The 14,569-nt window shown below is 40.4% G+C and overlaps 1 protein-coding gene across 6 annotated transcripts in view; it reads left to right on the top strand.

Moving 5' to 3' along the window:
* The window catches only part of HERC2 (HECT and RLD domain containing E3 ubiquitin protein ligase 2), a 242,569-nt gene that overhangs the window by 102,893 nt on the left and 125,107 nt on the right, over positions 1-14,569 (top strand). For 5 of the 6 annotated variants that reach the window (XM_065932020.1, XM_065932015.1, XM_065932017.1 and 2 more), the window contains 12 exons: positions 1,591-1,761; positions 2,092-2,195; positions 3,061-3,211; positions 6,363-6,577; positions 6,820-6,952; positions 7,047-7,174; positions 7,266-7,461; positions 9,998-10,131; positions 10,675-10,848; positions 10,932-11,068; positions 11,185-11,336; positions 11,990-12,181. In XM_065932020.1, coding sequence (XP_065788092.1) covers positions 1,591-1,761; positions 2,092-2,195; positions 3,061-3,211; positions 6,363-6,577; positions 6,820-6,952; positions 7,047-7,174; positions 7,266-7,461; positions 9,998-10,131; positions 10,675-10,848; positions 10,932-11,068; positions 11,185-11,336; positions 11,990-12,181 — 1,887 coding nt within the window. The remainder of the gene's footprint in view (positions 1-1,590; positions 1,762-2,091; positions 2,196-3,060; positions 3,212-6,362; positions 6,578-6,819; positions 6,953-7,046; positions 7,175-7,265; positions 7,462-9,997; positions 10,132-10,674; positions 10,849-10,931; positions 11,069-11,184; positions 11,337-11,989; positions 12,182-14,569) is intronic. The other variant, XM_065932018.1, reaches the window with a different exon arrangement.

Consider the following 14,569-nt stretch of genomic DNA (forward strand, 5'->3'; position numbering starts at 1 on the left):
CCAGCAGTTAGGATTCCAAGCTTCCACTGCAGGGGGCACAGGTTCAATCCCTAGTCAGAAACTAAAATCCCACATGCTGCATGGCGTGGCCAGGAAAAAAAAAAAAATTACTCACATTCCCCAAGCTCTCCTATACTTTTTATCTGATTGATTGTATTATTTTAAAGCGAATTTCTTTCTTTAAAGATTTTTGCACACTTTACCTGTTAACAATAAAAACTTTTTTGGGAGAATGAAAGCACAGTCACATTGTTCTGTCCAAGATGAACAGATCCATTACCTTTTTTATCAGTGGTTGTGTTGAGTCAGGATGTAGACAGGTCCTCTGTAGTCGAGGTCGTATATACTTCTTGTTTTTCTACCCAACAGCGTATCTCCAGGCTCACCTCCCTCACTTTGGCTGTACTGTTTATTTTTCTTGTTGTTGTTTTTTAAAGAAGTAGGCTCTTTGTTCTGGAGGATTTCGCATTTTCTGAACTTGGTTTATTGCATTCTCTTCTTCAAGTCACAACACCTTTTGTCAGTGATATTTTCTATGAACTGCTGATGGGTTTGATGAGATTTGGTTTCAGTTTTGCTGGGTTGGAGTGTTTCTGAGGTCCTGCTGTGTGCTTTCTGTCTCACCCACGGTGCTGGGTGACTCCCCCTTCAGTTCTGTCACGTGGACCAGGGAGTTCATGTATAGTGTGTCCACTGTACAATCCTCAAGCAACCTTGCCCTTAACTGGTAGCCCGAGGTACAATTTGCACAGGAAAAACGTGATCCTAGCTTGACTCACCATCACCCCCAGCCCACCTTAACCGATTTCTGTGATAGTAAGTTGGAGTCCTAATGCTTCCAAAGGTGACTAATGAAGTTTTCTCTTTTTTTGAAGTATCATTGTTAACTTATTGAATTTTATTGATTTTATGTTTATTAACTTACTTTTTAACTTTTATTTTTTCCTAACATGTACATTTAAAGACAGAAATGTCTTCAAAAATATACTTAGCTATATGTCACAAGTGTTGATGTACAGTATTTGCATTATTGTTCGTTTCAGCTTTCTGATTTCCAGTCATTTTTTTTCTGGGAATTTTGGATGACATCAGTATAATGACAGCATAGTTTCAAATGTAGAGATTTTAATTTTTTGTTAATTGCTTTATTTATTTATTTATGGCCACACCATACAGCTTCCAGGATCTTAGTTCTCTGACCAAGGATGGAACCCAGGCCCTTGATAGTGAACGCACAGAGTCCTAACCACTGGATCACCAGGGAATTCCCTTACCTGTTTTTAACTTAACTGCATTGTAGTCATTGTACATGCTCTGTAACTTGACTTATTTGAAATTTTTGAGATTTGCTTGATGCTTGGTATATGGCCAGACTTACTATTCATCCTATCACGTGGTGTTTTGTTTTTAAATCGTTCTGTGTCTTTGCTGAATTTTTGTTTGTGGTGTTAGTTATAGTAAGGTGTATGTTAGTTTCTTATTGTGTTTGTGGATTTGTCTATTTCACCTTGTAGTTCTTTCACGCAATTTGTTCTAGTTGTTTTATCTATTGATCTATTGATTCATTGATTTTGGTTTCTGTATACACAGAGTCATTTTTTACAGGTCAGAACTGTAGAAATAATGAGGAAGTGACACTTATACGCAAAGCTGATTTGGAGAACCACAATAAAGATGGAGGCTTCTGGACTGTGATTGATGGAAAAGTGTATGATATAAAGGACTTCCAGACGCAGTCATTAACAGGAAATAGTATTCTTGGTAAGGCGTCGCTTTTTACTTTGTGGATAAAGGTTGTGAATGTGTCATTTTAAGTAGACCATTTGGTTTAAAATGATCAGTTTAGTAACTGCTGCAGGTCTCATACATTTTAGTCTATAAGTGACTTTCTATCACAGCAAATTCAGACATATTTAAAGAATTTCTTATAATTATGCAGATTTTGTTCCAACACTTGTTGGAACTTGTTCCAGGTTCTGAGTTGACCCAGACAGCCCTGGCAGAGGGTGAGAGATCATATTACTTTGGAGTTAACCTGCACAATCTGTTTCCTGTGCTGAAGTCATGTTACTTTGGTCTGTTTTATTTCAGCTCAGTTTGTAGGGGAAGACCCAGTGGTGGCTTTGGAAGCTGCTTTGCAGTTTGAAGACACACGGGAATCAATGCATGCTTTCTGTGTTGGTCAGTATCTGGAGGTGAGGCTGTGTGTGTGGTGAGCAAGGTGGACATCAGTGGGGACCCTCTCTGGATATTTCTGATAAGTGGTTTTTACCCTGAAGTATTGATCGCTGAATCTTTTGCAGGAAGGGGTCATTAAATGAAAAGCAAAAATCTTTTAGAAATTTTTTTAATAAGCCAATTTGTGTTTATTCCTGTTAAGATTTATGGTGTACTGATCTTGAAAAACTATTTTAAAATTGTTAATTTGTAAGAAATACAAGCCTTGATCTACAAAAAAAAAAAGTTAACTTTTTATCTTAACAATTTTATTGTAATTCTGTGTAGAAATTTGGAAGGACTTACCATCTTGATAGGTATTTTTGGGGAGTAGCTATTTCATAGCATAGTGTTTTAGAATAGAAATATGTCCATTCTGTGTATCCGTAAGCATTGGGATTTATATGTTGAGATTGACTTTCCAGATGTGGATATAAAAGTGACAGAATGCATTAATTTATGCCTCAAGTGTAATGTTTAAAGGATCTTATGAAGGGAAAAATTAATTTTGTTTGTAAGTTGTTATGTGACTGGCAGAGTCTAAGATTATTTTCTTTTGAACCCTTTCTGTTCTACCTTCTGTTTGATTTCCTCAGGAATGTTCTAGTTAAGTTGTTTATCACTGCTTTGGATTTTCCACCAGTAGACCTGTGCATGCCATCTGCTCTCAGTTACTGGTATCTCCTGTTATTGTGGGGCAGCCTGAGCACACTTTTATAGGACACAGTCTTTATTACGGCAGTATATCTTGTTTAAGGATAAAAGCTGTTGGAATTCTTGATTGAATGTTGTTAATTAACTCTATTTTCATTTCATACTGATAATGAAATTTATCTTTCCCAGCCTGACCAAGAAGTTGTTACCATACCAGATTTGGGAAGTCTGTCTTCACCCCTTATAGACACTGAGAGGAATCTGGGCCTGCTCCTTGGATTACATGCTTCCTTTTTAGCTATGAGCACACCACTGTCTCCAGTTGAGGTCGAATGTGCCAGTAAGAAAAATTTTGTTTTCTGTTAACAGATTAGCAGGTTATTTTAGCTGGAGCTGTAAGTGCTGTTAAGGATAGTGAAGAAGAATGAGCACAGTTGTCATTGAGGAAATGTAAGGATAGTGAGACTAAACCAGTTCATAGCAATAGCTGTGAGTGGCTTTCATTTGTGTGACCTATGGCATCAAAGGAAGCTGACAGGTGTGTAGGAAGGTTGAGCCTATGTGTGGTCTCACTTCTACATCCTCTAACAGATTGGCTCGGCTCCCTGCTGCCGAGAAATCTACATGTGGTGGATTGACGGTTCTCCGGGATGGTGTTCTGTTTGAGGATTGTGTTTTTACCAGACTCCAATCCAGCGTATTTTGGGATGGCAACGTTCGTAGCCACCTAGAGTATTACATTTTCTCCATATCCCATATGATACATTTAAATGACTCTTCACATATTTATGCATTTCTCCATCTGTTCCTCCACTGAGTATCCAATGCACATCTCTTGAGTAATCTCTCATGGAAGTTACCATTTTAGGCACTAAGGTATAAGCATGTATAGAATTAGATGCACCCTGCCCTCAGTTTGGAGAAGGCAATGGCAGCCCACTCCAGTGTCCTTGCCTGGAGAGTCCTGGGGACAGAGGAGCCTGGGGGCTGCCGTCTGTGGGGTTGCACAGAGTCGGACGCGACTGACGCGACTTGGCAGCAGCGGCGGCGGCAGCTGCACTTAGTTACTTCCTGTACCTGGACACCATAACCCGGTCAGGTTGGATGATGGTAGAAGATAAAATGCAGTCATTGATTAAGTGGTGTGGGAGGTGAGGAGTGGGTGGAGAGAAAGATCTCATGGAGGTGGAACTGTCATGAAATTGGAGTCCCAGCAGCCAGGGTGTGTGAGGGCAACATTGAGAGAATCAGCTTTGGGCTGGTGCGTGTGGAGGGTTAGGGGAGGAAGCTAGTGGGCAAGGATTGCGATGGTGCCTGCTCATCCTGCCTTCTGGACAGACCTTTGGTGCAGGTGCCGTGCACTTTGCTGCCTCAGAGCGTCTAAGACGGGTGATCTTGTCTTCTTCCAAATCAACTGGGAGCTGCAAGGTGTCAGAGTGGAGGGGAGCAGTAGGTATTGTGGGCTTGTTGTGTGGGGATCTCCCCATTCTAGGACATCAGAAGTCACCACTGGAGCAGAGGGACAAGAGGGAGTTCTAAATGGAGAGGTTCAGGGAAGGTCTGGTCACGATTGTGTTTCGGAAGAATTAATGTGGCACTTTGGAAAATGCTCTGAATGCTTTAATATCTAAATTTCCAGTCCGAGAACATTGAGTGAACCCAGATTTGATTGCTTGGATTTGGAGAAATACTTTGATAGCACAAGTTATTGATAAAAAAATCTGTAGTTATAAAAACATTCTTTTAGGTGACTCTCAGTTTAGTCATCATAGCAGTTATATGGGTATTCCCATTGGCACTGATAGAGGACTTGCTCTTACGGTGCTTGGCCTGTGCATCACACAGGTCTCCTTTACAACACACTGGATCTCAGGTTTCCAAGCAGCCATCCCTTACTTAAGTTCTTGTCTTGTATGTTCAATAGTCTCTCATTATTATTATTTGATTAATGCTCTCAGTTCAGTCGCTTAGTTGTCTCTGACTCTTTGTGACCCCATGGCCTGCAGCACGCCAGGCTTCCTTGTCCATCACCAACTCCCAGAGCTTGCTCAAACTCATGTCCATTGAGTTGGTGATGCCACCCAGCCATCTCATCCTCTGTTGGCCCATTCTCCTCCTGCCTTCAGTCTTTCCCAGCATCATGGACTTTTCCAAGGAGTCAGTTCTTTGCATCAGGTGGTCAGAGTAGTGGCGCTTCAGCTTCAGCATCAGTCCTTCCAATGAATATTCAGAACTGATTTCCTTTAGGATTGATTGATTTGATCTCCTTGCAGTCTCAGGGGCTCTCAACAGCATTCTCCAACACCACAGTTCAAAAGCATCAATTATTTGGCGCTCAGCTTTGTTTATGGTCCAACTCTTACATCCACACATGACTACTGGAAAAACCATAGCTTTGACTAGATGGACCTTTGTCGACAAATTAATCACAAACTGCTTTTTTAATATGCTGTTTAGGTTGGTCATAGCTTTTCTTCCAAGGAGCAAGCATCTTATAATTTCATGGCTGCAGTCACTATCTGCAGCAATTTTGGAGCCCAAGAAAATAGTCTGTCAGTTTCCATTGTTTCCCCATCTATTTGCCATGAAGTGATAGGACCAGATGCCGTGATCTTCGTTGTTTGAATGTTGAGCTTTAAGCCAGCTTTTTCACTCTTCTCTTTCACTTTAATCAAGAGGTTCTTTATTTCCTCTTCAGTTTCTGCCATAAGGGTGGTGTCATCTGCATATCTGAGGTTATTGATATTTCTCCTGGCAATCTTGATTCCAGCTTGTGCTTCATCCAACCCGGCATTTTGCTTGATGTACTCTGCATCTGAGTTAAATAAGCAGGGTGACAGTATACAGCCTTAACGTACTCCTTTCCCAGTTTGGAACTAATCTTTTGATTAATGCTTTAGGGAGATGTATTATCCTAAACAGAACATGTTTTTCTCCTTGGAACTCTTCACATGTGCTGTTCTCCTACCTGGATGCTCAGTGTCTTGGTCTTCATCCAGATCACAAAAACATTCTGTATCAGCCCTCCAAATAATGGGGTGTTTGCTGCCACACATTCCCACTATAGTGCTTTGTAGCGTATAGTTATCCCAGCTGAAGTTGTGGATTCCTTTTGTAAGTGGTGTCTCATTTTCTTTTCCCTGTTAGAAACACAGACTCAGTTTTTACACGATATCTGTGAAACTGGACAGCTCTATACTTGAGTAGGTGTCCAGTAAATGTTGGACTATTATTTTATAAATGCTGGAACTATTATTTGGGGTTCTGATTCCATACTTAAGATGTGTTGAGTGACTGGAAGATGTTACCTTTTTTCAGGTAGACATAGGAATTATAAGCCAATCTATGTAAACATGTTAGATGAGACTTTTATATGAGTGATCTTGAATTTCACCTCCTAAATGAAGTGCTTAGTTTTCCTTTTCCCCTAGTGTTTATTTCTGAATGGTGCACTCATATTTTTTTTTAACGTTTGTATATGCATTCTCTAGAGTGGCTTCAGTCATCCATCTTCTCCGGTGGCCTGCAGACTAGCCAGATCCACTACAGCTACAATGAGGAGAAAGACGAGGACCACTGTAGCTCTCCTGGGGGCACTCCTGCCAGCAAGTCCCGGCTCTGCTCCCACAGACAGGCCCTGGGGGACCACGCCCAGGCATTCCTGCAAGCCATTGCTGACAATAACATTCAGGATCACAACGTGAAGGTGAGTGAGGCCTTCCCACACTGTGTCTTCTGTTTACCTTAGGGCTTTGACTTGTGAACACCTTAGCACAGACTTTGTTTGCATCTTATTTGGAGGGCTGTCTAGAAGCTGGTTCACTTCAGTGTCCAGTGAGGTTTGAGAAGCATCGCTGATCACAAGTGCATCAGAAGTTGCAGCACTTAGACCTTATGATGATGGTGCAAGGTTGGCTCTGAAGTTACCTCTGGCTGTCTCTGTTGCAGGACTTTCTGTGTCAGATTGAAAGATACTGTAGGCAGTGCCACTTGACCACACCCATCACCTTTCCCCCTGAGCATCCTGTGGAGGAGGTTGGCCGCTTACTGTTATGTTGCCTCTTAAAACATGAAGATTTAGGTATGAATCTCAGTATTTTAGCTGTACATAGATCTTTCAACTGACATATTTCAGTCATAACTGATCTGCACTTTATCTTAAATATCTTTCACAGGTCACGTGGCATTATCTTTAGTTCATGCAGGTACACTTGGTATTGAGCAAGTAAAGCATAGAACTTTGCCTAAATCAGTGGTGGATGTTTGTAGAGTTGTCTATCAAGCAAAATGCTCACTCATTAAGGTAAGTAGATTTTGATTCTCTTTCTTCTTTGCTTTGTGGACAGTTGGCGGGGTATCGTTGTTAAGTTGTCCTTTCGTATTTAACTTTGTAGACACATCAAGAACAGGGCCGTTCTTACAAGGAGGTCTGTGCCCCAGTCATTGAACGATTGAGGTTCCTCTTTAATGAACTGAGACCTGCAGTTTGTAATGACCTCTCTATAATGTCCAAATTTAAACTGTTAAGTTCTTTACCCCGTTGGAAGAGGATAGCTCAGAAGATAATTCGAGAACGAAGGAAGAAGAGAGGTAAGGAGGTAAAGGGTGTAGGGGGATGCTTTCACCTGTGTCCCCCTCCTGTCTGTGGTTTGAGTGAGGCTGTTGGCTGATGCTCACCGCATGGGCATTTTCACAACTGCTATAATGTTTTTATGTGTATTTATGATCAAGTATACAAATGCTGCTTATTTTGCCAAAACATGAGATAATGATGCACCTTTGGGACTGAATGTGTTATGTTTTGGTAACTAGTAAACTGATGCTGAAAAATATTGTGAACTTTATTAAATTGATGGGAAAGATGAAGTGTTTTTTAAACAACTTGTCCTGGTAATGAGATATGGAAAGATTTAATCTTTCCAGTGGCAATTATTCTTGCCATTCTTGTGAATAAATGTTTTTATTTGGAAATATTGAATATTCTGAAGCATGGAGGATTATTACAAAAGGAACCAAAAGAGTTACTGATATTTTCAGGAAGCAGCTGTGTAGGGATGGGAAAGAGAGTTTTTGTATTAACCAAAATTTGAATGAAAATACATAAAAAACTTCATCATTTGGTCATTTGCGATTATAAACCTACCAAGGTATTTGATTATACTCATGAATTATATTGATTTATGCACAGATGAACCTATTAAACAATATTAATTAGTGAGTTTTTGATGAATACTGCAAACAATAATGTCATGGAAGACTAATTTATTTCAGAAGCCATCCTGAATTGATTGTTCCTGGGCTTGAACCATAGCTTATCTGGATCCTGGAAATGCTTTGAATTAGGAAATAAGGCAAGAGTATTTCTGAGACCCCTTTAACCCAGGAGGTCAGGAGACTCAGGAGATAGCATCTCAGCTGGGAGAACAGTCCCATCCCCATGTCCTATTGCCTCCCTGAACTCTGAGCTCACATGGTCACCTCTTAAAATGTCTTGATGTGGGTTACATATTTAATTGCCATTTTAAAATAATTAATGTTTCTGGTCCTGTGCTAACTTTGATGATTCCCTGGTAGGGCACTGCAGGACTCAGAAAAGCTATTGTACTCTTGGTTATTACTGTGAAAACGGGCAGAGGAAGATTAGCAGCATTGACACGTGGTGGAAATTCCAGAGGACACTGGGCCCAGGCTTCCTTCCAGGGTTCCCTCTAGTGAATCACAGAGTCCTGCTCGGTTCTTCCAGCAGTGACATGTGACAAAGCTCTCTGTCGGGGACGCGCACCTGAACCTTGGCGTCCAGGGTTGTTGGCTGTCAGTCACATGGCCACAGGGGGCCTGCATGATCACTCTCAGCTGCCCAGACTCCGTCCAGGGTAGAACAGTTGACATAAGTCACAAGCTGTCTGTTCACTCTGGTGCAGGTGATCCTGTGCCTAAGGCACACTCTCTCTGAGAGCATATTCAGGTCTCAGAGCTCAGATCATAGGAGCTGGGCAACAGCCAGTGCAGATGATACAGGCTTTCTGGGGAATTCGCAGGCTTTGAGCAACCCACACTTGGTATGTTAGTGTTTTATTGTGTTGTCTGCTCTTTATATTATAAAGTAGAAGAAATAGACTAAAAGCCTTGAAGAGTACTAAAAGTAGGGAAGCAACGCCACATATTAAATAGCAAATTCAATAGAAATTTCTCTCATTTAAAAGACTAACTTAAGGGAAAATCCTGGTGGCCAGGAGGTTAAGAATCTGCCTCCCAATGCAGGGGATGCAGGTTTGATACCTGGTCAGGGAACTGAGATTCCACATGCTGTGAGGCAGCTAAGCCCGTGAGCCACCACAGGTGAGCCCCTATATTCTAGGGCCCAGGCGCCACAGAAAGAAGCCCATGCACTACAACTCGTGGAAGCCCGCATGTGGCAAGAAAGAGCCCAAGAGCTGCAGTGAAGACCCAGCACAGCGCCCCCCCCCCCAAAAAAAAAACAAAAAACACTAAACACAGCCAGAAAGCAAAAAATGACTAACATAGCCAAAGACATCTAATTGATTCAGTTGTACCCTGGTGACGGAACCAATATACTAGTCCAGAGTGGGCAGATTAGGATCTGTTGACAAATGTAGCCTGCCATTTACTGTGTACTGCCCATGAGCTAAGGCTGGGGTTTACATTTAAGTTACTTTATAAAGAACAAAGAAGAATGTGACACATGAAAATTATATGAAGTTTAAATAACAGCGTTCACAAATAAAGTTAGCTACTTTTTATGCTGCAGCAGTAGAGTATTTGCAGTAGATTGAATAGCCTGCAAAGACTAAAATGTTTACTCTCTGTCACTTTATGAAAAAGTTTGTCAGCCTCTGGGCTTCTCCTTCTTTAGGGCTTCTCTGCATTTTAACATTGTCACTATCTTTCTGTCCCTGACATGCAGTGGTAGAGAGTTATTGCTGAATGTCATGTGAGAATAACTATGATAGTTTTTACTTTTTGTAATTTGAGCACTTGACAATGATATTTACATGTTTTCTTTGAAAACAATATTCATATCCTCTACTTTCATGCAAATTTAAACATTTCTTAATTGAAAATCATATTTAATGATTTTTGTAATGAATGGTGTTTTTAAACGTAGTTCCTAAGAAGCCAGAATCTACTGATGAAGAAGAAAAAATTGGAAATGGAGAGAGTGATTTAGAAGAAGCTTGCATTTTGCCTCACAGTCCTATAAATGTGGACAAAAGACCCATTACAATTAAATCACCCAAGGTGAAGTATTTTTTGTGATTCTAAGACTCGCTATGTAGAAACACACTACATGGGAAGGGAATCCACAAGTATTATTGCTTTGTTTTTGAATATGAGTAGAGAGTATGGTAGTTAATAACAGCATGAATAACTGCCCCAGCGATGCTTAAATGCACTTGACTTATGGTGCCCTGGTCAAATCAATAGCTGTAGAAGTGTTTTCTTTTGCTCTTAGCTGTATACTGTGTCATTATTTGTTCACCATTTTACTCATTCATTCATTTATTCACTCATTCATAGCCTTTGCTCCAAAAACTGTTAACATGGATGATAATTTAACTTTGTCAAGTTAGCCAATTCCAAAGTACACAAGTATACAGATTATACATTGATTTATAAGACTATTTACAGCATGGTTGTTTTTATCATTAGTTCCTAAATTTAAACTATGTTACCAATTTAAACCTAGTGGCATTTATTTATATTTTCTTTGAGTAATTGTTTTAGAGCATATCTTAATATGAATAAGGTTAACTGATGGTGAAAATGGTTTTCATTTGTCAGGATAAATGGCAGCCCCTGTTGAGTACAGTTACAGGTGTTCACAAATACAAATGGTTGAAGCAGAATGTTCAGGGTTTGTATCCTCAGTCTGCACTCCTCAGTACAATTGCTGAATTTGCCCTTAAAGAAGAGCCTGTGGATGTGGAAAAAATGAGAAAATGCCTACTGAAACAGGTAAATTTGCTAAGACCATTCTTCTCTGTCTTGGATAATACATAAACACTTAACAGTATGCATTGATTTTTTTTCCCCCACAGTTGGAGAGAGCAGAAGTTCGCCTGGAAGGGATAGATACAATTTTAAAACTGGCAGCCAAAAATTTCTTACTTCCATCTGTGCAGTATGCTATGTTCTGTGGATGGCAAAGACTTATTCCGGAAGGGGTTGATATAGGGTAAAACTTTATAATGTTTTTTCTTAATTAAGCGAGGCTGTGACAACAGAGCGTTGTTTTACTGACATTAAATGTCTGACAGTATTCTGAGTAAAAGTCTTCATCTTTGTTTGAAGGGAACCCCTTACCGATTGTTTAAAGGATGTTGATTTGATCCCACCTTTTAATCGGATGCTGCTTGAAGTAACTTTTGGCAAGCTGTATACTTGGGCTGTTCAGAATATTCGAAATGTTTTGATAGATGCAAATGCCAAATTTAAAGAACTTGGTGAGTTAAAAATCTGATGGTTGAAAGGCTATATTAAAATTGCTCTTGATGTCAATGATGATTATTAGCATTATTTCTTAGTTTGACTCTTAATTATATTTTCTGGAAACTTTGAAATGCTAATTTTTGCTTTCAAGACTTTCATAACTTTGTACATTAGAATGATAATCTAAGCTGCTTTAAACTTTCTCATATTCTAAACTAAACTTTCAGAATTTTGCAGAAGAGATAGTACTGTACTATCCTAATACAAAGTTTTTGTATTTTAACATTTTTAAGTGTATCACACAGTATATCTTAAAATGTATTTTTTATTACTACATAATTTCCTTAACAGTTTGAGCATCTACAGAGGGAGGATTGGTTTTGTGGAAGACAAGTGAAGTCTCTCTCTTGTAATTGACATGAAAGGAGTGAATCACTAGGGATATTTAGAAGAGCAGTGTTACAAGTTTTGTAGATAGATGGAGACAGCTACATGTGAAGTGACGGTGGTATGATTATCACAAAGTAATATGAACTGCCCAGTGTCCACACACTGTGGATATCTGATGAAAAAGACAGACTATAAAAAAAATTGCTAATGCTTTCTGCTTTGTGTATGTTCTTGGATCAACGCACAAGAAATTTATTTGAGTGCCGATGCCTTTTAGGTATCCAGCCTGTCCCCTTGCAAACCATTACAAACGAGAACCCATCAGGACCAAGCCTGGGGACGACCCCACAAGCTCGCTTTCTCCTGGTGATGCTCAGCATGCTCACCCTGCAGCACGGTGCCCACAACCTGAGCCTTCTGCTGAATTCCGGCACGCTCGCTCTCACCCAGACGGCACTTCGTCTCATCGGTGGGTTGGCCTGGCCCTAAGTCACCTGTGAAAAGCCATTGGCTTGTCTTGATCTCTCTTTCTATAACCTTTTTTTTTTTGGTGGATAAGTACAAATAGCATAAAATTTACCATTCTAAGTAATTTTATAATTCCTTGTCAGTAATCACATCCACAATGTTGCGCCAGCATTAATACTGTCGTCTATAACTGTTTATCACCTGAAATGCAAACACATGTCCATTTACCAGTGACTCCTGACTTCCCACTCCCCTAGCTATTGGCAGTAGCAAATCTGCTTTCTATCTTTGTGGATTTACTTGTTCGGATATTTCATACAAATGAAATCATACAAACAAATTTCAGCCTTTTGTATCTGGCTTGTTTAGCATGCATTAATATCAATACTTCGTTTCTTTTTATGGCTAGTAAATACTACATGAATATACTATGTTTTATTCATCTGTTGGTGGATATTGGCTTATCTCTACGTTTTGGCCATGCTAAATAGTATTGCTAGGACATTTGTGTACAGGTTTTGTATTTGCAAACTTGTTACCAGTCCCTTTGTTATATACATAGGAGTAGAATTGCAGGGTCATATGGTATTCCTATGGAGAAGGCAAAGGCAACCCACTCCAATACTCTTGCCTGGAAAGTCCCATGGACGGAGGAGCCTGGTAGGCTGCAGTCCATGGGGTTGCGAAGAGTCGGACACGACTGAGCGACTTCACTTTCTCTTTTCACTTTCCTGCATTTGAGAAGGAAATGGCAACCCACGCCAGTGTTCTTGCCTGGAGAATCCCAGGGACGGCGGAGCCTGGTGGGCTGCCGTCTATGGGGTCGCACAGAGTCGGCCACGACTGAAGTGACTTAGCAGCATGGTATTCCTATGTTCAGCTTGCTCAGAAATTGCCAAACTATTTCATGGCACTATATAGCACATTTTACATTTTCACCCACAGTGGGCCAAGAGTTGCAGCTTCTCCATGTCCTTGCCAGCACAAGTTAATTTCTAATTTTTTTTTTTTAATTTAGGCTACCAAGTTGGTGTGAAGTGATATTTCATTATGATTTGTTTTACGCTTCTCTAATACTGAGTGTCGTTTCATGGATCACAGCCTTGTGGTGAAGGGTCTTGCATAACTCAGTGAAGTGGTGAGCCATGCTGTGCAGGGCCATCCAGAATGTCACAGTGGAGAGTACTGATAGAACGTGGTCCACTGGGGGAGGGAATAGCAAACCACTGCAGTATTCTTGCCTGGAGAGCCCCATGGGCAGTAAGAAAAGGCAAAAAGATAAGACAGCAGAAGATGAGCTCCCCAGGTTGGAAGGTGTCCAGTATGCTACGGGGGAAGAGAGGAGGGCAGTTACTAATAGCTCCAGAAAGAATGAAGCAGCTAGGGAAAAGTAAAAACAATGCTCAGGTGTGGAGTGTCTGGTGGTGAAAGTAAAAGTCGATGCTGTAAAGAACAATATTGCATAGGAACCTGAAATGTTAGGTCCTTGAATCAAGGTAAGTCAGACGTGGTAAAGCAGGAGATGACAAGAATGAACATTGACATCTTAGCAATCAGTGAGCTAAAATGGATGGGAATGGGTGAATTTAATTTAGACGACCATTATGTCTACTATTGTGGCCAAGAATCCCTTAAAAGAAATGAAGTAGCCTTTCTAGTCAACGAAAGAGTCTGAAATGCAGTGTTTGGGTGCAGTCTCAAAAACGACAGAATGATCTTGATTCATTTCCATGGCAAACCTTTTAGCATCATAGTAATCCAAGTCTCTGCCCCAACCACTGATGCTAAAGAAGCTGAAGTTGACCAGTTTTGTGAAATCCTACGATGCATTCTTGAACTAATACCAAAAAGTGATGTCCATAGGGGATTGGAATGCAAAAATGGGAAGTGAAGAGATACTCAGAATAATAGGCAAGTATGGCCTTGGAGTTTTGTGAAGAGAACACACTGATCATAGCAAACACCCTTTTTCCAATAACCCAAGAGACAGCTCCACACATGGACATCATCCAGATGGTCAATACTGAAATCAGATTGATTATGTTCTTTGTAGCCAAAGATGGAGAAGCTCTATACAGTCAGTAAAAACAAGACCGGGAGCTGACTGTGGCTCAGATCATAAGCTCCATGTAGCAAAATTCGGCTTAAATTGAAGAAAGTAGGGAAAACCACTAGGCCATTCAGTTATGACCTAAATCAGATCACTTAATGATTGTATGATGGTGGTGACAAATAGATTCAAGGGATTAGATCTGGTAGACAGAGTGCCTGAAGAACTATGAACAGAGGTTCATAACATTGTATAGGAGGCAGTGACCAAAACCATCCCAAAGAGAAATGCAGAAGGCAAAGTGGTTGTCTGAGGAGGCTTTAAAAATAGCTATGAAAA

This window comes from Muntiacus reevesi, chromosome 3 (genome assembly GCF_963930625.1).
Source record: "Muntiacus reevesi chromosome 3, mMunRee1.1, whole genome shotgun sequence".
In the NCBI taxonomy this organism is placed as follows: Eukaryota; Metazoa; Chordata; class Mammalia; order Artiodactyla; family Cervidae; genus Muntiacus; species Muntiacus reevesi.